The sequence below is a fragment of the Nannobrachium achirus genome, assembly GCF_963921795.1.
Source record: "Nannobrachium achirus genome assembly, chromosome: 23".
NCBI classification, from domain to species: domain Eukaryota; kingdom Metazoa; phylum Chordata; class Actinopteri; order Myctophiformes; family Myctophidae; genus Nannobrachium; species Nannobrachium achirus.
This window is the reverse complement of record NC_137830.1, coordinates 4,547,871-4,574,939: the sequence shown is the minus strand read 5'-3', so window position 1 is coordinate 4,574,939 and position 27,069 is coordinate 4,547,871. Positions and strand designations below refer to the sequence as shown.

The window sequence follows — 27,069 nt, the reverse complement described above, 5'->3', positions numbered from 1 at the left end:
AAGTTTTTAATGTACAACAATATTTAGAAAATAGGTCTACAAGCTGACAGTCCTCGTCCCTTATATTCCCATAGGTTATATGGAGATCTCAGTGTTTGTCAGTCCTTGTTCATTTATGCCCATATATGGACATCTCTATATCTACTGTAACAGTCCTTGTCCCTTTATGCCCATATATGGAGATCTCTTAACTGTAAGTCCTTGTCCCTTTTATGCCCATATATGGATATTCCTGATGTCATCAGTATATGAACATATATGGGCTTTCTGATATGCCCATATATGGAGATCTCTTAACTGTAAGCCCTTGTCCCTTTTATGCCCATATATGGATATCCCTGATGTCATCCGTATATGCCCATATATGGGCTTTCTAATATGCCCATATATGGAGATCTCTGTATCTCCATATATGGGTATAAAAGGATACTTCAGGTCTGACATCAGGTTTGTTTATTGCGACCGTAAGGTCGCAGTTTAGTATGAAAACCTCCACCGGCCGTCCGTCGGTCACACGTGCGGTCGACCGCACGTCACACGTGCGGTCGACGTGTGATGAGGTCACGATGAGTCATCTATGCCCAAATATAGATTTCTAGGTCAGATGGCCCATAGAGTTTGTGATGTCAAACCTAGCAACCCAATATAAACAAACCTGATGTCAGACCTGAAGTATCCTTTTATACCCATATATGGAGATACAGAGATCTCCATATATGGGCATATTAGAAAGCCCATATATGGGCATATACGGATGACATCAGGGATATCCATATATGGGCATAAAAGGGACAAGGGCTTACAGTTAAGAGATCTCCATATATGGGCATATCTGAAAGCCCATATATGTTCATATACTGATGACATCAGGAATATCCATATATGGGCATAAAAGGGACAAGGACTTACAGTTAAGAGATCTCCATATATGGGCATAGAGGGACAAGGACTGTTACAGTAGATATAGAGATGTCCATATATGGGCATAAATGAACAAGGACTGACAAACACTGAGATCTCCATATAACCTATGGGAATATAAGGGATGAGGACTGTCAGCTTGTAGACCTATTTTCTAAATATTGTTGTACATTAAAAACTTGAAATGGGTCGTTCTGCATAGTACTTGGGATTTGTTGATGTAAATGTTCACATAGAGTGTAATAATTGGTAAAACAAACTTTTGGCCTATTTGTGGAGATAAGCGACCAACGGTCGCTTATCTCCCGATTAGGGAGTCTTACTGGTATTGGGTTGCTAGGTTTGACATCACAAACTCTATGGGCCATCTGACCTAGAAATCTATATTTGGGCATAGATGACTCATCGTGACCTCATCACACGTCGACCGCACGTGTGACGTGCGGCCGACCGCACGTGTGACCGACGGACGGCCGGTGGAGGTTTTCATACCAGTAAGACTCCCTAATCGGGAGATAAGCGACCGTTGGTCGCTTATCTCCACAAATAGGCCAAAAGTTTGTTTTACCAATTATTACACTCTATGTGAACATTTACATCAACAAATCCCAAGTACTATGCAGAACGACCCATTTCAAGTTTTTAATGTACAACAATATTTAGAAAATAGGTCTACAAGCTGACAGTCCTCGTCCCTTATATTCCCATAGGTTATATGGAGATCTCAGTGTTTGTCAGTCCTTGTTCATTTATGCCCATATATGGACATCTCTATATCTACTGTAACAGTCCTTGTCCTTCGGGGCGCAACGTTGGTGTAGTGGTTAGTGCATATGCCCTTCGTGCGGAAGGTGAGTGGTTCAAACCCTGCCTAAGCCGACGTCAGCAAGGGGGGAAGACAACAGCCAGCCCCATGGCCTCCCCTAAGTAACAAGAAATCTTGTGAAATACAATGTTGTCAACCAATCATCAAGGACGATGATACACGAAAGAAGAAGAAGTCCTTGTCCCTTTATGCCCATATATGGAGATCTCTTAACTGTAAGTCCTTGTCCCTTTTATGCCCATATATGGATATTCCTGATGTCATCAGTATATGAACATATATGGGCTTTCTGATATGCCCATATATGGAGATCTCTTAACTGTAAGCCCTTGTCCCTTTTATGCCCATATATGGATATCCCTGATGTCATCCGTATATGCCCATATATGGGCTTTCTAATATGCCCATATATGGAGATCTCTGTATCTCCATATATGGGTATAAAAGGATACTTCAGGTCTGACATCAGGTTTGTTTATATTGGGTTGCTAGGTTTGACATCACAAACTCTATGGGCCATCTGACCTAGAAATCTATATTTGGGCATAGATGACTCATCGTGACCTCATCACACGTCGACCGCACGTGTGACGTGCGGTCGACCGCACGTGTGACCGACGGACGGCCGGTGGAGGTTTTCATACTAAACTGCGACCTTACGGTCGCAACTAAGGTCGCAACTAAACTGCGACCTTACGGTCGCAATGACATCACGCCACATCATCAGCAGTGGACTCTGTGATGTCATCGTATCGCATCAGTATATAGGGCTTGTTTGTTTATTGTATGACATCACGCCACATCATCAGCTGTGGACTCTGTGATGTCATCGTATCTCCATATATGGCCATCTCCGTATATGGAGATATAAGTCGTCCATGCCCAAGTATGGGCTGGTGAGGTCAGACTTTGTGTGATGCGTAGGTTATCTCCATATATGGAGATTCAACATTCCAGGCAATGCTCTCTTCCCTGGTGAGAATTGCCCCTTTATATAGGGCTTGTTTGTGTATTGTATGACATCACGCCACATCATCAGCTGTGGACTCTGTGATGTCATCGTATCTCCATATATGGCCATCTCCGTATATGGAGATATAAGTCGTCCATGCCCAAGTATGGGCTGGTGAGGTCAGACTTTGTGTGATGCGTAGGTTATCTCCATATATGGAGATTCAACATTCCAGGTGTAACTATGGCTACCCGTATGACGTGAGAGGTGGAGGTTGTGATATTTGTGGAGATAAGCGACCAACGGTCGCTTATCTCCCGATTAGGGAGTCTTACTGGTTTTAGAGGTATTATAATGGTCCTGAAATTGTGACTTCAGAAATGTGCACCCTATATAACTAACTATATGTTGGTTTGTTTACTGTTGAGTGAGAAAACAGTGTTTCACATTAAGCTAATCATCTGGGGACCCCCCAAAATAATTTGGGGACCCCCATGAGGGTCGCAACCCACAGGTTGAGAACCACCACCTTATGACATCACAATGATAGCTGGGTAAAGGCACTGCAAGTAATATCAGAACACTATCGACTACACAAACACACACCCAGCATTGATGGCTGTTAAGATAAAAACCATAGGCTCAACAGAGAGGGAGAGTGAAACAGTTTGAACATAATTATAATACATTTTATTTGAATAAAAGCATTGTTTAAAGTAAATTGTACGGAGCACCATGTTCACAGTGGTTGATGGCTGGGTGTACAGATGAGAAGTGATGGCATTACTGAATGAGAACCACATTCTAGTACAGACTTTCACGGAATGTCACGGTCTCCCCTTAACTCTGACAGTGTACAAATGGAACCAAATGGACCCGAGAGGGTCCATTTGGTTCCATTTACACTGTCAGAGTTACAGACTTGTATGGGTCAATTTAGACCCCCATAAAGGAACCCACAAAGTCACTGGAATCCACTTTGAGAACCACTGCTCTAGTAGAATCCTGTATATATTCATTCAACTCATAAGTAGTTGTTCACCCCCAAAATTACCTTTTCTTTCTATTGATTATTCACGCCATGGAGACTTGAGTTCAATAATATTTTTTTGTATCTGTTGCATTCCTAAGACATACATTTGATTATAGTAAATTCATCCCCATTGATTCCGGATGGGAACCCATAGGCAACCACTTTGGTCATCAAATTATTGTCTTAGGAAAGCGACAAAAACATCAAATTATCCATGAACTCAGATCTCCATGGGGTGAGTAATCGATAAAGAAAAAGTCATTTTGGGGGTGAACTACTTCTTTTAGAGTTAAATTAAAGCAGCACTATGACACTTTATCCAATCTGTATGGTAGAGTAATATGTTTAATACAATATCACGTATACAACTGGGCTGGTTGTATTTTGTCTCACTGCTCTTCTGTTGTGGGAGTGTTTTTTGCAGGTCTTTTAGTCCGAATATCCAACCAGTTTAACATTCACCAGCGTTAGTTTTACTGAGGTTAGGTTTTTACTGTTGTTAGGTTTAGGTGTATCTCCGTCCCCCCGACTTTCCGCTGCCTTAACCCAGTTGCTTGTTTGATACACTCGGACTGAAAGACCTGCAAAAAACACTCTCCCCTTCTACTGAGACGTTTAGATCGTGTCAAAGGCCATCGCGTCTAGACGCAGGATGTGACGACGACCAGTCTTCAACGTTTTCAGGCCAAGGACCCCTTAGGTGAGAGGGAGATGAAGCAGGGACCCCCTCTCAGTACATATTGTGTAAATTTGTGATGCAGATTTTCATCGATTTCATAGATAGATTCAGACTTGTTTGACAGCACTGTCATCAGTCTATGTTGGATTCGTGTTAATGTGTCTTTTCAGACGTAAACATGACCTGTCACTGTACTTGGTCTGCTCTTTTTTTTACCTCTACACCAAACCTATTTGCTGAAAATAGCCGATCTACAAGCTCTCAACGCCGTTGAGAGCTTGTAGATCTGCTATTTTTGGCTCCTCAGAAAAGGGGTAAGAGGTTTCAAGCTGTAAATCTAAAAGAATTATCCTTTCCCACAAAGACTTGGCAGCCCTCCCCTGTAGTAACTCTGAGGACCCCCCTATGGGTCCCGGACCCCCTGTTGAAGACCCCTGACCTGACAGACAATCAGATTCATAGTTTTGCATGGCATGGTGGGAAAACAAAAAGTCAAACTATAGCGCCCAGTTCATGGACACACCAAAACTAACCCGATTACTTTTCAAACCAACGTCGTACACACTTTTTTCAAACCAACGTCGTACACATGGTGTTGACAGCCAAGTCGCTGCCTTCCACTTTTTTCAGACATACTTATGAAAAAGAAAATAGAATTAACTGACTAACTGAGCCTTTGAATTTTAAACCCCTGCTTTAACAACAAAGGCCTGTCCCGACTCTCTCTTCGAAACCAAACCTTTCGTCGTCAATGTTCGGTTCGACTACAAAATGACGCCACTAAGGAACTTCTGAAAAGCATTACACCCGAATTAAGAGTTCGGAAAGCAGCACGTCGTAAAGTCGGAACTCTCCGACAAAAGGTTTCCGTTTCGGAGAGAGTGGACAGGCCTTAAAACAAAAACAAACCAAAAAAATAAAAAAATTACATTTCTCCCAATTTTTCAAGTGTGTGTGTGTGTGTGTGTGTGCAAACAATCCGATGACAGAGACAAAGAGAAACAAAGAAACCGCTGGAGTTCCTTCAATAAATAAAACATGCAGCCGCTCGTCTTCTTAAAGTGGTAAATAAGGCTCGATTAAAGTCTTCCGTCTTCACGAATATGACACCGTCAAACTAAACATTTCCAGGATTTTGGAAGTTTTCTTTTTTTATATTTATATATATATATACATTTATTTCATTATTCGGGGAGGGGGAGGGGGGGGGCAGAGTGGCTCGACTTAAAATCCATAAAACATTCCACTTTGTAGTTTTTTCTTGATCATTTCACGAAGTGCAAACGAAAAACAAAAAGGCATCCCATAGTTTGTTTGTTTTTTTTGGTTTTTAAGGCGGGGCTGCGCTTGCTTTAGACACGGGAGCGAAGAGGAGAGGACTTCTCCAAAATCGCCCCCAAAATGTTCTCCGTTTAACAGATCCTGTGCTCTGACTGTGCAGTTCTGTCACCTCCTCGCACACACCTACCATCCATCCATCCATACATTCAGGGGTGTCACAAGGGGGGGGGGGGAAGTGGGACTGAGTTACCAGGGCCCAAGGTGGAGGGGCCCTAATTATTTAGCTATTGAAAAAATAGCAGATATACAAGCTCGCAGCGCGGCACTCGGTGCCGCACTGCGAGCTTGTAGATCTGCTATTTTTGAAAAGTCGTGAAAATGTGTGCAAATCTTTGAATATATATAATTTTTAAGCAAACATTTGTGACTCAAATGTTGCTTCTGGGGGGTCCCTGGAACTAAATATTTTGAGGTGGGAAGCATAGATTTTTCAAAGAACCTTAGAAGGATTTGAAATATTCAAAGACAAAGAAATATACAAGCTCGCAAGCGCGGCAGCTCGTATACAGTATGTGCTATTTTTCAACAGTTAAAGCACAAAAGAACGTGCAATAATGCGTTCCCAGTTTAAATGTGTTAAACCTCCTCCCCCTATGAAGAACATTCATGGTGGGGCCCGCAGTGAATAAGTTGTACCCAGGGCCCAGAATTTGGTGCGACACCCCTGCATCCGTCCGTCCGTCCGTCCATCCGTCTAAGGGTCCGCTCACACGTTTGCGTGCGACTACGCGTCCGATGCGCTTGAGGAAAAAGGGGGGACGCGGCCGTGTACTTTAATTTCCCACAGGAGAGTCTTTTACCAACGATTGTACCGGAGATAAATACTCTGTGGTTACTCGAAAAAGGAGAGAAAAAGGGGAAAATTGCCGGCAGAACGGGCTTTTAGAAGGTAGATGAGTTAAGAGAGAGAGAGGATCTTCACTCAAATAACTGCGATCGACGATTTAATTGTGTTTTTTGCTGTTGACATTTGTTTGGCTTGTAGGCTTTGAAGTTGCACATGGCAGATATGACACATAACCTAAATATACAAAGAAATTACTGACATATTTGACAACTTAAAAAAGAACATTGATAGTGGAAATAGCCGATCTACAACCTCACGACGTGTCGCATCGCGACACGTTGTGAGCTAGTAGATCTGGTATTTCCACTATTTTTTGAATCTATACGAATATTTCTCAACATGGAAACGATTTTGACGATTATTCGACATAATTGCGATTAGACGATTATGTGATAATTGTGACAAACCTACGCGTCGCACGCCGGAAAACCACGTTGACTCTGACGAGAAACTAACTCAAACGGCCGTGTCCGCCCCTTCTCCTCCCCCAGAGTATCCGACACGTCGCACAAAAAAACATGTGAGCGAACGGTTCCCCCTAAGAACAACAGGCGAGCCTTTCAGCAGAGTGCTTGGGAAGAGTTCCAACTAGCTAGGGAAAGTATCTTTGACCAATGTGGGAGCTAAACACTTACCAATAGCTTTCTCCACAAATGTGTTCATAAATGTGTCTACTATCACCTCTGAATGTGTTCCAACCCAACTCCCTTGGGAAACTTTGTGGGAGCCAATCCAAGTTGGGGTCCCATTGACTTTACTATACAGGAAAATAATTCAGTAATAGTTACCTACTTCCTCCCAAGGGGAAACTCAGTATTTCAGCCCAACCCAGCTGATTCGCTGCCTACAAGGAGTGCGTGTGAGGGGTCAAACAATTTGTTTTCTCTTTTTTTTTCATGATTCTGAATCCATTGCAAGCATTTTTCTTTTTAGCTCGAAAAAACATTCCTTGGGCTGAAAACGGCCCCCACAAAACTGTGACTCCTTACTAAACCAACTTTGATTGGCTCCCACAAAGTTTCCCAAGGTAGTTGGGTTGGATCACATTCAGAGGTGATAGCAGACATTTTGTGCAGAAAGCTATTGGTAAGCATTTAGTTCCCACATTGGTCAAAGATTTGTCTGACTTTCCCTAACTAAACAGGGGTGGACTCCAGAGAGATCCATTTTGTCTCTTATTTGAGCCTCTCGATGAGCTCTGCGGTGAGGCCCGGGTGTTATTTCAGCCTCTCCATGAGCTCCGCGGTGAGGCCCGGGTGTTATTTGGGCCTCTCCATGAGCTCCGCGGTGAGGCCCGGGTGTTATTTGGGCCTCTCCGTGAACTCAGCGGTGAGGCCCAGGTGTTATTGAGGCCTCCGGATGAGCTCCGTGGTGAGGCCCAGGTGCTATTTGAGCCTCTGGATGAGCTCCGCGGTGAGGCCCAGTTGTTATTTGGGCCCTCTCGATGAGCTCCGCGGTGAGGCCCGGGTGTTACTTGAGCCTCTCGATGAGCTCGGCGGTGAGGCCCAGGTCCTGCAGCTGCATGGGCGGCAGGGAGGCCAGCTGGGGGAAGGCGCGGAGCAGCTTCTCCCAGCACAGCTCCAGCAGGCTGGGGACCGCCAGCCAGATCTTGAACAGCGAGCCGGTCCTCTTGTTCTCATGGATGTTCACCACACCACCATGGATGAACATGCAGCCCGCCTGCATGTGGAGAGAGAGAGAGTTAAAGGACAACTTAGTTTAAGGGTTCATATTTTAGATTGTAATTAGAGAAAAGATGTGTTAAAATCTTTTCATTTACAGCTTTCTGTTGTTTTAGTGAGTTTGATTTCAGTGGTTGGAGGCATGCGTACTAAAAAAAGTGTCTAAATGTGTCTTTTTAGACACAATAAGCCCATTCCCAAGATGCACCATAATCTTTCGCGCTGCCATGCGTTTTGAGCTTGTAGATCTGCTATTTTTGCTTCTTGGACTTGGCAATATGCAATGTGGCCCTCTGGAGTGAAGGAGGAAATATAGTGGCCCTCACCATCATCAAAGTTGCCCACCCCTGACCTACAGTATGTTATTGTTTTCTAGATTGATATTCCTATGCATTTGTTGTCGATGTATTGATTGCGACCGTCAAGTCGCAGTTACTATTAAAACCTGTCAACCTGTCAGTCTGTCACACGTCACACTTTTGCCCTGCTCATATCTCCGCAACCGTTGCCCCGATCCAAGCCAAATTTTACACACACATTACTTGCCTGCCAAACCACAACCTCTAGTGGGGCTGTTAAGCTCATTATATGGAAGGTATTGTGCATTTTATGACAGAAGCATGACACTTTCTACAGTGTTTCTATATACTATGAAGTTTGTTTTCAGACGTGGAAGCACTTCTGAATTGACCTCTGCGGCCCCCGAAATCCAAGATGTCCGTCCAAAAAAGTGTCCAAATGCATTGATTTTAAGACCCATAAATGTATTGAAGTTGAATATAAAATCAGGCATCGCGGACATTTTGGTACCAGGTACGTGTCTGTATCCATTTCAGTTCTTGAGATACAGCATATAGGTACACCTGAGTCTGTAAACGTACCTATATGTTGTATCTCAAAAACTGTAACAGATACAGACACGTACTTGGTACCAAAATATCCGCAATGCCCAACTTTATATTCAACTATAATATGTTTATGGGTCTTAAAACCAATGCTTTTGGAGTTATAAAGGAAAAAACACTTTTTTGGACGGACATCTTGGATTTCGGGGGCCGCCATCTTTGATTTTCACGTGGCTTGCCTTCTTAAATCAAAGAGTGGCCTCCAAAGATGATGTGTACCAATTTTCAAGCTTGTATCACCGATTGAATGATTGCTCTTATTATTTCCTGTACTATGAGGCAAGACTCCTGATCAAGATCTAATTCTTCATTGTCAGTTTCTTCATTGTCAAATTAGTTTTTGTACCAAGCTGCACAGGCACATTCATATGCTCCACTTCAGTAAAGCCATCTTTTATGACAGAGACAATGCCCTATACTGCACTGGTTTACACTTGCCTGTAAGTGGAAACCAGTGCACAAACTGTTCCAAGCATCTGGTCTGAAGAGGTTCTTAAGTTTAAAGCTGGGGGACCAACCTGCCTTCTACCATGTGTCAGCCACAATTCATTGGTGAGGTCTTTGGATACGCTTGTTGATAGTGGGTCCTCACTGCATACTTAAAAGTGGTAAAATCAGATTTTGCTGCTATAATGTTGAGTGAATTTCCAAACGTATTACTGCTAATGTGGTAGTGAAATGAAAATGCAAGTAGCAAAGAAAATATAAGTTGATGCTGGCAAAAGTGATAATGAATATAATTGTCTTTGGGTGTGATGGAGGATATGGCTGATTCTGTGTGTGCAGTCATATCTGGTTGTCAGGGGGCCAAAGCTGATATTGACTTGACCTAAGATAACACATCCTGGTTGTATTCTCACAAATCAGTACTGCTGCAATAATGTTGAGCAAAGTTGCATTATGTAAATGTACTGCTAATGTGGTAATGTAATGAAAATGCAGGTAGCAAAGCTAATATCAGTTGATGCTGGCAAGAGTAATGGTGAATATTATTTCTGATCACAGACATGAGACAGTTATAAACCGTTGGTCCATCACCTACAATGAAGGTGTTTGTGCAACATTGGCAGAGGATACCAGATCATGTTTTGGACTGACACATGATGATGAAGACACCAAGAATCAAAAGATATGACATCTTCCAATAGGATAATGTTTATGATCTAGTGTATCTGACTACTGGTGATGTTGATTCAGAAGATACACTGAAGGACCTTGGAAATGCTGCAGTCTGGCAAGAAAATTATCACTTAATTTGTTGGGAACCAACTGGTCACAAAGAATAAAGACTTCCACGACAGCCTCTCCAAAAACATCCTCAAACCTCTACAGTGCAGAGTGCTCTCACTGCCAGTTCACTATAGGAAAAAAGAGAGCCTGGAAATTGTTGAAGGCCCTCAACTTCTCCATAACTTTGGTGAGGATGAAGTACCAAGTACCGCTACTATCTCATTGGCAGTTTGTATGCACACTCTATGACCCCAACTCAACAGAAAATCAATTCATGCCGTTTCTGTGGCCTGTTTTGAAAACTGAAAGCCAATATTGATACAATGCCGCCAACAAGTGATGCCCTGACTCTGCACATCATGAGGACCCACTATCAACAAGGGTATCCAAAGCCCTCACCAATGAATTGTGGCTGGCACATGGTAGAAGGCAGGTTGGTCCCCCAGCTTTAAACTTAACTCTTTGAGTGCCACCCCTTTCACCACTAGAGGGCGCCCAGTGACCAGAGAAAATCCCATAGAGATATGCTGGTATATGCAGGTATATGCAGAAGCCCTGCAGCCATGACTTGCCTGAACACTTTCCTTTGTGCATGTACAGGAAGAGGATGAAGTTAGCTTGAAGTTAGCTATTGGCTACCAAGCATTTTAGAAGCCTTATTTTCGTCAACTTAGCCATGATTAAACCTTGCACACCTCATGCATGGGAAAAAACAGAGAAGAATGAGCTCTAAAAAATCCAATGCAATCCTGGATTGCATTGGAGTGGATTTGTGCAGTTTGTTCACAGCTTTCAAACAAAAAAATCAGATTGGAAATCCGTTCAGGCATTCTTGAGATAATCGCCATTATGTTTTACATGTTATGTAAACAAACATGGCTGCCCTGTATGTTAGATGGGGTTGTATGGGGGTGGAACATGCAAAATCGCGATTGAAATCATGTTCACCAGATTTGATGGGGTCCAAAAAAAAAAAAAAAAAATTCAAAAAAATTTTTTTCCAAAATTTTTTTTTTTTTTTTTTTTTTAAAAGCCGAACTTGTTCGGGATCGGCACACTGCGATACGCTAATAAAGCCGAACTAGTTCGGGATTGGCACTCAATGAGTTAAGAACCTCTTCAGGCCAGATGCTTGGAACAGTTTGTGCACTGGTTTCCACTTACAGGCAAGTGTAAACCAGTGCAGTATAGGGCATTGTCTCTGTCATAAAAGAGGGCTTTACGTGAAGCTTTAAGGCTTTAAGTGAAGCATATGGATGAAGCATATGAATGTGCCTGTGCAGCTTGGTACAAAAACTAATTTGACAATGAAGCAACTGACAATGAAGAATTAGATCTTGATCAGGAGTCTTGCCTCATAGTACAGGAAATAATAAGAGCAATCGTTCACTCGGTGATACAAGCGTGAAAATTGGTACACATCATCTTTGGAGGCCACTCTTTGATTTAAGAAGCCGAGCCACGTGAAAATCAAAGATGGCGGCCCCCGAAATCCAAGATGTCCGTCCAAAAAAGTGTTTTTTCCTTTATAACTCCAAAAGCATTGGTTTTAAGACCCATAAACATATTATAGTTGAATATAAAGTTGGGCATTGCGGATATTTTGGTACCAAGTATGTGTCTGTATCTATTACAGTTTTTGAGATACAACATATAGGTACTTTTACAGACTCAGGTGTACCTATATGCTGTATCTCAAGAACTGAAATGGATACAGACACGTACCTGGTACCAAAATGTCCACAATGCCTGATTTTATATTCAACTTCAATACATTTATGGGTCTTAAAATCAATGCATTTGGAGTTATAAAGGAAAAAACACTTTTTTGGACAGACATCTTGGATTTCGGGGGCCACAGAGGTCAATTCAGAAGTGCTTCCACGTCTGAAAACAAACTTCATAGTATATAGAAACACTGTAGAAAGTTTCATGCTTCTGTCATATAATGCACAATTGGTTTGGTTAACCGCCCCACTACTCCCATCAATTCTCACATGACCCTCTTCTAGCGCCACCATGAGGCCGATTCTTGCAAAACACATTTTTGGACACTGCTCCTACAAATTTTGACCTAAAATCACACAAATCGGTACACACTTGCTCTACACTAATGTCTTCAACATGGATCTGTCCCATATAGCGCCACCATCAGGCAGATTTTTTCAAACACATTATTGGACACTGCTCCTACAGATTTTGTCCTAAAATCACGCAAATCAGTACACACTTTGTCTACACTCATTTCATCACCATGGATCTGTCCCATATAGCGCCACCATCAGGCAGATTTTTTCAAACACATTTTTGGACACTGCTCCTACACATTTTGCCCTAAAATCACGCAAATCGGTACACAGTATCTCTACAGTCATCTCATCACCATGGATCTGTCCCATATAGCGCCACCATCAGGCCGATTTTTTAAACACATTTTTGGACACTGCTCCTACACATTTTGGCCTAAAATCACGCTGCGACCTGACGGTCGCTTATCTCCCATTTAGGGAGTCTTACTGGTGCATTATCTTGCTTATTACCCTGCTTATTGTAAGCTAAATGCCTAGGTTGTAAATGGTTACATTCAGTGACTCACAGGAGTGACAGCAGCACAGTGGAAGTAGGCGGGCTCAGGCATCAGCGCTGGGAGTTTACTCCACTGGAAGGTATGGAGGTTCATCTTCCACAGATCTGATAATATCAGCTCCCCGTTGTAACCTCCACATATAAACACATCTATACACACACACACACACACACACACACACACACACACACACACACAGAGTTATAAGTTGCACATATAAGGTAACCTCATCTGTAATGCACATCTTAATAAAACAGGGAATAGGTACATCACAGTCACTTTAACTCCCCCGCTGTCATAATTTTTATGACATGTTTGACGAGTTTTGGAAGCTTGTCCAACACGCCTGTGACGAGTTTGACGACCATTTAATTAATTCGATTAACTCTGAAACAATCGCATCTTTGATCGCTGCGATGCGGTTAAAGGAGTAATTCACCCCCAAAATGATATGTTTTCTATTGATTACTCATGCCATGGAGAGTAGAGTTCAATAATATTTTTAGTTTTTTGTCACATTCCTAAGACAAAAATGTGATAACAATAAATTTACCCCCATTCGTTCCGGATGGGGACCCGTTTCGAAACGGGTCCCCATCCGGAATCAATGGGGGTAAATTTACTCGAATCAAATTTTTGTCTTAGGAATGTGACAAAAAACTAAAAATATTATTGAACTCTACTCTCCATGGCATGAGTAATCAATAGAAAAAAAGTCATTTTGGGGGTGAACTACTCCTTTAAGATTTCACTCCGAGGCGGCTCTGTTTCTTTTAATTTAGTTTGCAACAGCGAATGCCGTGCACATGCGTGATACACAATCCGTGTATACACACTCGCACTGCGTAAAGGAACGATAACGTTGGCAGTGAAGCGGAAAAGACGATTTTTAACCGACACAGTGAGTAAGTTAATAAAACAGGGAACAGGGAAGAAAGAGACAGGGTTTGGTACAACAGAGACGGTTTGGTGCAACCTCTCTCTGTTTAAACCGAGAACAGAAAGAGACAGGGTTTGGTACAATTTCTCACCGTTTCAGATCTATATCTCTTTTGGATTTTGAGAATTACAGCACTCAAACAAATATCAAGGGGTTGGAAAAGTTTGGAATCTCCCAGGGTAGATAAATGGTTGGAAAAAATGGAGAAGGTGACATATACAATTAATGGTAAGGAAAATGTATTTGAAAAAAGGTGGGCCTCTTATCTTTTAAACAAGGATAACATGCCCACTTAACTCTCACTTTTGTTCTGTTCAAACCAAAAGTATTTCAGACACAAACATCAAACAAAAAAGCCTCTTTATTTTATTTCATGTATTTTCATTTTTTATGACATGACGAAAACTACATATCAAAGCCAGACCCCTTTTTTTCATAATTATTTTGTTTTCTTTTCTGTGTAAACGTATGGGTCTGTATGTGAACATGAACTGTGAAATGAATAGGAGCGTGTACCCAGTTTCCTTTTATTTATTTACTTGGTCTCTGTATAGTAGTTCATTTTGTTATGTAGGTGATGGGTTTTTACACGTGTAAAAAAAAAGAAAAAAAAAAAAACATGAACAATGACAATGAAATTATTATTTCAAGGATGTTACATGTTGACTGACTTAATAAAGTATAAAAAAAAAACTTCTCACCGTTTCGTATTTGCACACAGCTATGACATCTTCGGGGAGCAGGGTACCCTACAAACACACACACATGTTTAGAGCCCTCTTCCAAGGTTGTCAACATTACAACTCTAAAGTTGACCATCAACTGTCAACGGAACTAATAATTGCGATTAACGATTTAATGGTGTTTTTGGCATTGAACATGGGAACATTATGAATACAAATGTCATTTCTTCACGTGGGCATCCGATGTGTTAACACATCGGATGCCCACGTGGTGTCTACAAGTCAATTTCTTTGATGTCGCTGGAGGCCCACGACGCGTTTGACGCGTTGTACAGTAAGAGTAAACTATACTGTAGCTACTGCACGTGGCTACCGCGGTGATGAAACAAACTCCATTTCCCAACATGCAGCGCGCAATTACGTCACCCGCACGTGCTGTGTGTCTCGTTGACTTCCTGTTTAGCGGCTGCACAAAAATGCTGTTTTCTCCGGATTCTCTTCCTTTTTTCATTTTTTTCTCAAAACGGCAGCCTCTTCTACATGCTGTAACACAAACACTGTGGCTTAGAAATGATAAAAACGGTCCTGACTGAAAGAAAAGATTTTCGCGAAATAAACAGGACATACTCGGATTACATTTACTCGGATTACTTTTCTCGCCAGTACTCTCGCCGGTAGGTAAAATGACGCGTTGCCATTGGCACCAGCAAATTAAGACATCAAAACCACGTGGGCGTCCGATGTGTTAAAGGAGTAGTTCACCCCCAAAATGACTCTTTTTCTATTGAATACTCATGCCATGGAGACTTTGAGTTCAATAATATTTTTTTGTATTTGTCGCATTCGTAAGACAAAAATTTGATTATAGTAAATTTAATTCCGGATGGGGACCCAAATGCATTCGGGTCCCCATCCGGAATCAATGGGGTTACATTTATTGTAATAACATTTTTGTTCTAGGAATGCGACAAAAAACTAAAACTATTATCTTACTCAAGTCTCCATGGAGTGAGTAATCTATAGAAAAAGAGTCATTTTGGGGGTGAACTACTCCTTTAAGGCTTCGTGATAAAAGGGCAGATGTGACAAATAAGTGAAATACACAAAGAAATTACAGACATGTATTCATTTTATAATTCTATATATATATATATATATATATATATATATATATATATATATATATATATATATATATAAAGAGTGGAAATAGCCGATCTACAAGGTGATGGCCAAATTACCCGTTGTAAGTATGTAATTTCTGGTATTCTTTTATGTGAACATTTTGTTTATGACAATTATGCCAAAATAATTGATATTATCTCAAATAATTGTGATTAGACGATAATCTAATAATTGTGACAGGTCTACCATCTTCTCACACAGGGAGAGAACAATAAATACTCACCTATTTTATCGTGAGGTTTAGTAGAAATCTCCTCCCAGGAATTTGTCTCCAAATTGTAAGCGTGGATCTGGAAAAAAGACAAATAGATGTGTTTGTTCAGAGACACTCACATGTGTACGTCTCACTCACCTGGCACAACGAGAAGGTCCAAGCACACTGGGAGGAAGGCCTCGTTTCTTTTTCCTTTTCATTCCCACAGTGTTGATTTCGTTGACTAAAACTATGACGAAAAATGTTTGTCGACTGCGTTTTTTTTTCACTGAAAACTAAGCGGTGATGACTAAAACTAAGACTAAATATATTGACAATTTAGTCAACAAAATAAAAACTAGACTAAAACGTTAGGGAGGGACTAGTGAAGAACAGAGTCATGTTATGTTTGGTTGCTCTCAGGTGTGCACGACGCGTTGTGAGCTTGTAGATCAGCTATTTTCAGCACGCAACCATGTGAAAAAATCTGTCATTATGCTGCCTTCAAGGCCTGCCAATTTTTTGGCTAAATGTTTGACTAAATCAACTGTAGATTTAGTCGACTAAAATTAGACTATAACTAAATCTTTTCAGGTGACTAAGTTATGACTAAAATTAAATGACATTTTGTCCAAAGGACTATGACTAAAACTAAATCAAAATTTTCTGTCAAAAACAACATTGACTGGGAGCATGACGAATAAACAATCCAAAAGATGCTTATTTAATTAACAGTTAAATGCAAAATGTAGAAATTAAAAGTAGAACTAATTTAATTTATACCAGTAAGACGCCTCAGGGCGACATCGCGCCAATTCTTGGCCATCTGGCCAGTGATGTATCTCGGACCAGTTACCCATATATGGAGATCCATGTACTGTATATATGGTACATCCCTTTTATGCCCATACATGGAGATCCCTAACTGAACCAGCCACACTGTCTTGGCCATCTGGCCAGTGATATATCCATCACATTAGGGATCTTCATATATGGGCATAAAAGGGATTCTGGGGACTTTTGCTAGGTGATGTCACAGTTATGTGTCAAGGGAACCAACCCATAGACTGTAAAAATGTGTACACACATGGAGAAAAGCTGTGACATTTCTCATGGTAAACTGCGACCTTAAATCAGCATAATGAAGAACCATGTAGAAATCAACAATAGAACTCATTTAATTTATATTAATAAGCTAAATGTGTGGCTGATCAGTACCTTATCCAGAGGATATGACGTCCAGGACGTCCCTCCTCCCAGGATGTAGATCCTCTGTCCGTCATGTGCGATCTCGTGCCTGTACCTGTTGAACACAAAGCATGATGTCACTTCCTGGTAGGGCTTGTCACCACCGTGACATTTTACTTTTTGACATTTTGTTAATCACACAAATAATTGTGTGATTAAATAAAAGTTTTTCCACTGAACATAGGAACATTATTTATTTGTCTTTTAGGCTTATACGAGGCAGATATGAGAAATAACAAATATACAAATACATGACTGACAAATGTCAATAATCTAAACAAATAATATGTCAAAATAGGTCATAGTCTTATACTTTTACGAGCTTGTAGATCTACTATTTTCAAAAGACAAATTTGGATGGGGGGGCGGGGGGGGGGGTCCCTTGCTGTAGGTTAGGGTTAGGGTTTAACGCAGTGTTTCTCAACCTTTTTTTCTGCAAGGGCACACTTTTCATGTCCCAAGAATCCATGGGCACACCAACATAATAACAACGCCTCGCACCGCGAGGCGTTGTGTGCTTGTAGATCGGCTGTTTTCACTAGTTTAAATCATTTTTAAAATGATAAATACAATACTGGCTTTCAAGCAGTTTCAAGGGGCACACTTGACCCTTCTCAGGGGCACACCAAAGGTCCCCAGGCACAGTGGCTGAGAAACACTGGTTTACCGTACCGTTCTTCAGGCAGGTCGTGCGGGGGGTTGTTGGGCTTCAGGTGGGTCCACTCCCTGGAGGTGAGGTCCAGTCTGTGGAGGTCTGTGCTGTAGATGTAGCCGGTGGTCCCTCCAAATACGTAGAGGAAGCCGTTGATGATGGCCATGGCCTGGTGGGGAGAGGAGGGGCGTTATTTTGGTCATCAGCTGTTCATCTAAGGGTTAGGGTTAGGGTTCTCACAGGGTTCCCACACATCTTTACCAATTCATTTCCAAAAACCTTCAAAACACTTCCAGAATATTTAATCCGATTTCCAGGACTATATAACAATAAATCAGCTCAATAGCGAGTGGCTTACTACGAATCGATGCACAATGCCCAAAGACAGGTGGTGTATGCCAGTGGTCACCTTTTCAGGCCGTGACCCCCGAAATAATCATATTTGAAGAGAGTTGAGGAATTTTGTATGACACGGTTTTATTGTGAAAATAGCAGATCTACATGCTCACAACGCCTCGCGTTGCGAGGCGTTGTGTGCATGTAGATCTGCTATTTTCACAATTTCTGCCTCTAATATTTGACAATTTGGCCCATGTTTAAGTTGTCATTTCAGAGGTATTAACAAAATCAATAACGAAAGACAATGCATAGTTATGTTTTTCCAGGACCCTTGATAAATTCCAAAACTTTTCCAGTACTGGAAAAATATTTTTCTAATTTCAAAATATTTCCAGGAATTGCATGACCGTGGGAACCCTGTTCTCAACCTTTTCAGGCTGCGACCCCCCAAATAACCATATCCTAACTGGGGACCCCCCCACCCTGACAAGCACTAAGAGTTGAGGCATTTTGTATAACACGGTTCTATTGTGAAAATAGGCGTTGTGAGCATGTAGATCTGCTATTTTCACAATTGCTGCCTCAAATATTGGACAATTTGACCAATGTTTAATTTGTCATTTTAGAGGTAATAAAAAGTCCTTAAATTGTCACTTTATAAATGTGCAGATACCCTCTATACACTTAAACTTTATGGTATTGTGTTTACTGTTGAGTGAGAAAACAATGTTGCACATTAACTCATTGAGTGCCAATCCCGAACTAGTTCGGCTTTATTATCGTATCGCAGAGTGCCGATCCCGAACTAGTTCGGCTTTAAAAAAAAAAATGAAAAAAAAAAAATGAAAAAAAATTTTTTGAATTTTTTTTTGGACCCCCATCAAATCTGGTGAACATGATTTCAATCGCGATTTTGCATGTTCCACCCCATACAACCCCATCTAACATACAGGGCAGCCATTTTTGTTTACATAACATGTAAAACATAATGGCTATTATCTCAAGAATGCCTGAACGGATTTCCAATCGGATTTTTTTTGTTTGAAAGCTGTGAACAAACTGCACAAATCCACTCCAATGCAATCCAGGATTGCATTGGATTTTTTAGAGCTCATTCTTCTCTGTTTTTTTCCCATGCATGAGGTGTGCAAGGTTTAATCGTGGCTAAATTGCAGAAAATAGATCTTCTAAAATGCTTGGTAGCCAATAGCTAACTTCAAGCTAACTTCATCCTCTTCCTGTACATGCACAAAGGAAAGTGTTCAGGCATGTCATGGCTGCAGGGCTTGTGCATATACCAGCACTGTCTAAGTAGAATTCTCTGGTCATTGGGGCCCTCTAGTGGTGAAAAAGGGGGCACTCAAAGAGTTAAGTTAATCACCTGGGGACCCCCAAAAATTAATTTCACCCAGTGCCAATTGCCTAAGCTGTAATTCTGGGCTCTGCTCTCACTCTGCCAACCTGGGGAGAGCCCTGAACTGAGCTCATGCTTCCTTCAGTGCATGAGGAGTGAGCAAGCCGCTTCTCTTCACCTGACAGGGGGGGAGGGTGAGGGGGTGGGGGTGGTGGGGGGAGTTTCCCCGGTTGGACGTATAGCGCGTGGAAGGAACACGTTATTCCAACCAGTTCCTTTCCCCTCCATCAAGCGCCCCGGCTGGCCAAGGGGAGGCAGTATAGAGACCAGGATTACTGCATGTTTTTGTGAGGGTATCTACCCAAAGGGACGCGGGGAGAACATGCAAACTCCACACAGAAAGGCCCTATCGCCAACCCCACCTAGGGTGTGGGCACTGATGACATGGAGGAGAGAACACGCCCCCAGCGCCCACAACGTCCCCTGGCGGGAAATCGAACCCAGGACCTTCTAGCTGTGAGGTGACAGCACTACCAACTGCACCACCGTGTCCCCGATCTAACGCTATATATAACAAGGAGTTTATATGATCACCTGTCCATAGATTCTATTGGGTTTCTAGAAAGGTTTTTACTTCATCACCTGTCCATAGATTCTGTTGGGTTTCTAGAAAGGTTTTTTATTCACCTGTCCATAGATTCTGTTGGGTTTCTAGAAAGGTTTTTATTTCATCACCTGTCCATAGATTCTGTTGGGTTTCTATTTCATCACCTGTCCATAGATTCTGTGGGTTTCTAGAAAGGTTTTTATTTCATCACCTGTCCATAGATTCTGTTGGGTTTCTAGAAAGGTTTTTATTTCATCACCTGTCCATAGATTCTGTTGGGTTTCTAGAAAGGTTTTTATTTCATCACCTGTCCATAGATTCTGTTGGGTTTCTATTTCATCACCTGTCCATAGATTCTGTTGGGTTTCTAGAAAGGTTTTTATTTCATCACCTGTCCATAGATTCTGTTGGGTTTCTATTTCATCACCTGTCCATAGATTCTGTTGGGTTTCTATTTCATCACCTGTCCATAGATTCTGTTGGGTTTCTAGAAAGGTTTTTATTTCATCACCTGTCCATAGATTCTGTTGGGTTTCTTCCCCCGGCAGTTGAGCAGCGACCAGCGCTTGTACTTCACGTTGCAGACGTGAACGTCGTTCCCGTTGTTCTCCCCGAAGGGAATCCCCGTACCACCGAAGACCAGCAGGTTGTTCCCGTGCAAAACAGCTGAGCGGAGACAAGAGACACTGTATTATCATTAATAATAATGAATTTCATTTTATGTCAGTGCATGGGGCATATGTACAAGTGGCTAAATATGTATTTTTCGACACAATAAGCACATTCTCAAGATGCACCGCAATCTTTCATGGGCAGATGTGACTTATGGAGGCTAGTAGTGTTACTGTCTGTCAATAGTAATAAAGAATTGGTCGGCTCATTGAGTCTAAAAAGACATATTTAGCCACTTGTACGCATGCGCCCACCCACTGAAATCAAAATAAGCAGTAAATGAAAACGTTTTTAACACTCATCTTTTCTTTTCTCGAATTAAAATCTGAAATATGAACCCTTGTTGTAAAAAAAAGAAATCACAGACCAACTGAGTTTGTGCACAATGTTGTGGGATTTCACAGCCCAAAATCGCACATGATGCGCAGTTCTTCTTGATTAGTGTCAAATGACTGGCGATTATGTTAACAGGCTTTTTACAACCCTCCTGACGGTAGAAAATATATGACATGTTTGAAAATCAGCACACAGCGGGGTACAACTCTTGCAGTTGAAACGGCTAATCAAGATATCTCTCCTGAGTTTTGACAAATAAGCAGGCGGCTGGTGCAGCAACATAGAGGAGGAGAAAAGATGTATCCATCGCCAGCGAAATTAAAAGCTAAAGTATAGAAGCATTTCTGGAGCATGAATCGTTATCACAGGCGAACACAGAGACGCAGCCCTCCCTCCCTCCCTCCTCGTCAGATTTCACCACAGGGGTGTCGGGGAAGAAGTCTTGTAGTGTGAGAGGCTCTACTCGCACAGTGGGACACACAACCCAATAATCTTCAAGAAAGAGGATTGTGTAGTGCAGGGTTCCCCAATGGGATGGTGTTTTCCTCTGGTGTTTCAGTCCGAGTGTATCAAAGGGTGCGTTCGGAAATGCGCACCTGGTGTGTGCTTAACCAGGCACTCACTAGTGCCTGGCTAAACCTAACCCTAATCCTAACCTCAGTAAAACTATGCCTAACCCTAACCCTAACCTTAACCTCAGTAAAACTATGCCTAAACCTAACCATAACCCCTAACCCTAACCACAAACGGGGCGCATTTACAAACGCACCCTTTGATACACTCGGACTGAATCACCAGCAGAAAACACTCTCCCGTTCCCCAATAGGCGGGCCGCAAGGGCTACTGTCTGGCCCACACCAACCCCAGTAATAATGGTGGTATAAGCAGCAACAACACTAGTATATCGTCGTTGTCGGGTGGAAATCTTGTATATCCAAATTTGTACGCTCTTTCCCAAAATCATACAAGGCCGTCGCCCAAAAGTAGTGAAAACAGCAGATCTACAAGCACTCTTGTAGATCGGCTGTTTTCACTAGTTAAAATCATTTTTAAAATGATAAATGCTAAACGAACGGTTTTGGACATACAAGGTTTTCACCCGACAACGACGATATCCGAACGGTCGCTGGAGTAGCGGGAACGCCGCCGTCGCCCCCCCTGCAATGTTGTGGCCCTCAGCTTGGTACCCTAGACATAATTCGGCCCTTGGGGAAAACTAATCGGGGAACCCTGGTGTAGTGTAAATGCACATACGATCCGATGAAAATAAGATGAAATTGTTTTGTACGCAGTTAAGTCTTTTAGTCTGTGGAGGCCCTAAAGCATATAATTGGCTACTAAGAAAAGTAAGCAGGTTCAACGTTTGGCTGTGCTGGCTTCATACCCGACATGGATGCCAGCTCGGTGGGCATGTATCCCTCGGTGCGGATCTGCTGCCAGGTGCCCGTGGCGAAGTGGTAGCGCCACAGCTCTCTGAAACAGCGGGTAGTCCTCGTTCTCCGAGCCGCCCGACTCGTCGTAGTCCGGGTTGTACCCGCCGAACACGTACAGGTTGCTGCTGTCCGCCACGCAGCGGTGCCCGCTGCGGGCAGGGGGGGTGCGCTGACCTGGGGAGGGGAGAGGGGGCACAGACAGGATGGCATGAGGAGCAGCAGAGGTGAGACTTCATTTAGGGCGGTCACGATGATGACATTTTACATTACGATTAATTGTCACTCAAATAATTACAATTTATTGTGTTTAAGTGTCGTTGACAATTACATTTCTGTTTGGCTTTTAGGCTTTGAAGTTGCACATGGCAGATATGACACATAACCTAAATATACAAAGAAATTACTGACATATTTGACAACTTTATACTTAAAAATGAACATTGAGAGTGGAAATAGCCGATCTATTTCCACTATTTTTTACTTTTTCCTTAAAAAATATTTCAACATTTCTCAACATGGACACGATTATGACGATTATGAAAAAGAATTGCGATTATGTCAAATAATTGCGATTAGACGATTATGTAATAATTGTGACAGCCCTAACTTCATTGACATAAAACAATAAATTAAATAAAAAATCTGAACTGAACTTTCATCGCATTAAAATATTTGAGTGAATCGATCTTCTTGGCCACCCCTAGTGTGAACAGCAACAAGAGAAACTAAGCCACTGTTGTCTAATGCACATAACGATAAGCATGTGCATGAGATAAGCATGTGAAGACGACACATACATACTGTAGCTACTGTATCTTTGGACCCATGGACTCCATGTAATGGTGAGATGATGATGACTACAATTAGTCCAGGCGTTTCGGGCAGTATTTTGATGGTATCGTGCACTTTATGAAAGAAGCATGGAATTTACTATACTATACAGTAAAATAATACAAAAAATAAATATGCTTTAAGTAGCATGTGTGGGGTCAAACTAGATGTTTTTTGGGATTCTGAATCCAATGCAAACATTTGTTTTGCAGGAAAAAACATTCCTTGAGCTAAAAACTGACCCCATAATTTGGCAATAAAACTATGATTTAGTGATGAGTCATCACTTTTCACAGTTTTGTGGCGTTTCTTGGAAAGGAATGTTTTTCGTGCAAAACAAATGCTTGCATTGGATTCAGAATCCCGAAAAACACCTAGTTTGACCCCTCACATGCTACTTAAAGCAAATTTATCTTTTGTATTATTTTACTCTATAGTAAAGTCTATGAGAGCCCAACTTTGACTTGGCTCCCACAAGTTTCCCAAGACGAATCTGCGATGTCCCTATAGCCAAAAATGTTCCATATGGCATGTTCTAACTGTGTGCCAAATGCCACGCTTCTTTCATAAAGTGCACGATTTTTGCCTGAAACGCTCTGACTAAATAAACTCTGAGTTTTCTCCTCCTGGCTTGGTACATCTGTTCTGGAGAAATCCCTTCATAGAATAGAATAGAACAGTCCCCAGACTCCCCACTACTCCTTGTTTTTTGTCACCGTATTATGTACTGTATATCTCTGCTGTCAGGCTGAAACCTCCTAACTCCAAAATGTTCATTTTGGGGAAAACAAGCTCAAGTGGAGTTAGGAGGTTTTGACCGAAGGGCTTTTTACTACTTTTCATTGGTTTAATATTATTTTAACCAACACACAGACGTAAAGGGTGTTCAATAGCACATATTTATGAGAAAAAAGAGAGGGCCAATTGGGTGGAGTTCGCTGGTTTGGCAGAAAGTGTGGAGTTAGGAGTTTTGTCCAAAATTTTTTTACTACTTTCCATTGGTTCAGTATTATTTTAACCAACACACAGATGTAAAGGGTGTTCAATAGCCCTGATTTATGCCAAACAATCTAAAACCTCAAAAATGGAGTTAAGAGGTTTTGGCCAGACAGTGACGATGTATAAATGCACATACGTGAAATTCCTCTTCTGCTTTTCCCCCATCCTATAACCTTTAAAAGGATCCCTAGCTAATACGACAAATATGCCTTAATACATTATAATTGTCCTCTATAACTACAATGTAAAATTAAAAACACCTTAATTATTTTATTTCTTCTAGAAATAGCTAATCTTTCACTCAATAGGGGAAATGCCTGTCGCAAGTTGATGATGTCATGTGTCATTTTTATGGCATGCATGTGCTAAAAACAAAACACAAACACATTTGAAATATTGATTTGATGCTCATAATTAACTATAGGAAGTATTATGTTTGTTTTTATTTGCACATGTATGCCATAAATTCCATAGGGATAGATCACAAATTACATTTATGACATCATCAACTTGCGACGGGCATTTCTCCTATTGAGTGAAAGATTAGCTATTTCTAGAAGAAATAAAATAATTAAGGTAGTCCTGCCGAGTAGGAGTATAGACCGGGGAAAGGGGGTAGTTAGATGACTCCACCAGGCCATTACTGTCCAGATCTGGCTTGAATAGGCCAGACCAGGGTAGACAGGACTGCACCAGACTCCACCAGGCTGCTCCAGCCAGCTCTGTAGATCCTTGCACATGCGATTAACCACTGTGTACACGGGCAATAGTTTTAAGTTTTACATGAACCCTCAGAGGGACACTGTGGGCTTATCAAGTGGTCCATGGCCGGTTCTCAAGTGAGGTCGGGGGGCCCACAGTGTCCCTCTGAGGGGACACGGCACAGACCATGTACACGAAGGGCAGGAGCAAGTGTTCAAGTCCCATAGAATCTATGGGAAATGTACACAGGCGTGTACAAAGTCACCAGTAGTTTTACATGAACCCTCAGAGGGACACTGTGGGCTTATCAAGTGGTCCATGGTCGGTTCTCAAAGTGAGGTCGAGGGACCCTCAGAGGGACACCGTGGGCTTATCAAGTGGTCCATGGTCGGTTCTCAAAGTGAGATCGGGGGACCCTCAGAGGGACACTGTGGGCTTATCAAGTGGTCCATGGTCGGTTCTCAAAGTGAGGCACATCCTCAAAGTCCCTCCTTCCCAAACAGACGAACCAACCAAGGGTGCACAAGGCAGCGGTGTGCGATGGACTAGAAATATCCATTTAAAACTATTGGTCATGTACACACAAACTAAGGCTCCTGTACACAGTGTTTGGTCTCAATTGTGTGAGCAGCTAAAGGGCAGACAACGGCCTAGAACAACCTAATGGTGCCTATTAAGACTCTAGTACACCCTTTGGCCTCGACAAGCCTGATCATCCTACTATAGCTAGTACCCCCCTCACCAACTTTGTGCTCCCACTTGATAAGCCCAGTGTCCCTCTGAGGGTCCCTCGACCTCACTTTGAGAACCGACCATGGACCACTTGATAAGCCCACAGTGTCCCTCTGAGGGTCCCCCGACCTCACTTTGAGAACTGACCATGGACCACTTGATAAGCCCACAGTGTCCCTCTGAGGGTCCCCCGACCTCACTTTGAGAACCGACCATGGACCACTTGATAAGCCCACAGTGTCCCTGTGAGGGTCCCCGACCTCACTTTGAGAACCGACCATGGACCACTTGATAAGCCCACAGTGTCCCTCTGAGGGTTCATGTAAAACTACTGGTGACTTTGTACACGCCTGTGTACATTTCCCATAGATTCTATGGGACTTGAACACTTGCTCCTGCCCTTCGTGTACACGGTCTGTGCCGTGTCCCCTCAGAGGGACACTGTGGGCCCCCCGACCTCACTTTGAGAACCGGCCATGGACCACTTGATAAGCCCACAGTGTCCCTCTGAGGGTTCATGTAAAACTTAAAACTATTGCCCGTGTACACAGTGGTTAATCGCATGTGCAAGGATCTACAGAGCTGGCTGAGCAGCCTGGTGGAGTCTGGTGCAGTCCTGTCTACCCTGGTCTGGCCTATTCAAGCCAGATCTGGACAGTAATGGCCTGGTGGAGTCATCTAACTACCCCCTTTCCCCGGTCTATACTCCTACTCGGCAGGACTGGGCTGGACTTAGGTTTGCTGGAGTCTATTGGGCTCTGGTAGGCTGTATTGGGCTCTGGTGGGCCATGTTGTGCTGTGATGGGCTCTGTTGGGCTACACGAGACAGTACAGTACTAAAGCCTGAACATGTTCATGTAAAACTATTGGCTGTGTACACAAAGTCATGTAAAACTATTGCCCGTATATACAGGGGTTAATTATTATAATTGAATTTAAGGACACAACTGTTCAAGTGTGGAGAGCTACAGAGCTGGCGAGAGCCTAGTGCAGTGTTCCAGACGGATCCAGCCTCATATACTCCCCTTATAAGTCAGTGGTTCAACTATGGGACCCCTAGAGGGGTCTCCATACTCCCCTTATAAGTCAGTGGTTCAACTATGGGACCCCTAGAGGGGTCTCCAAATGATCTTGAGGTGGAAAAACAATGTTTAGCTTAA

The 27,069-nt window shown here is 42.3% G+C and overlaps 1 protein-coding gene across 1 annotated transcript in view; it reads right to left on the bottom strand.

Annotated features, from left to right (window-relative positions):
• Positions 1-6,056: 6,056 nt before the first annotated feature.
• Positions 6,057-27,069, bottom strand: part of klhdc10 (kelch domain containing 10) — a 25,377-nt gene continuing 4,364 nt past the window's right edge. Inside the window, 9 exon segments of the mRNA XM_080754091.1 lie at positions 6,057-8,279; positions 13,013-13,152; positions 14,645-14,692; positions 16,035-16,101; positions 17,223-17,307; positions 17,925-18,073; positions 20,716-20,870; positions 22,597-22,690; positions 22,692-22,819. Coding sequence (XP_080610217.1) covers positions 8,070-8,279; positions 13,013-13,152; positions 14,645-14,692; positions 16,035-16,101; positions 17,223-17,307; positions 17,925-18,073; positions 20,716-20,870; positions 22,597-22,690; positions 22,692-22,819 — 1,076 coding nt within the window. The 3' untranslated portion in view covers positions 6,057-8,069.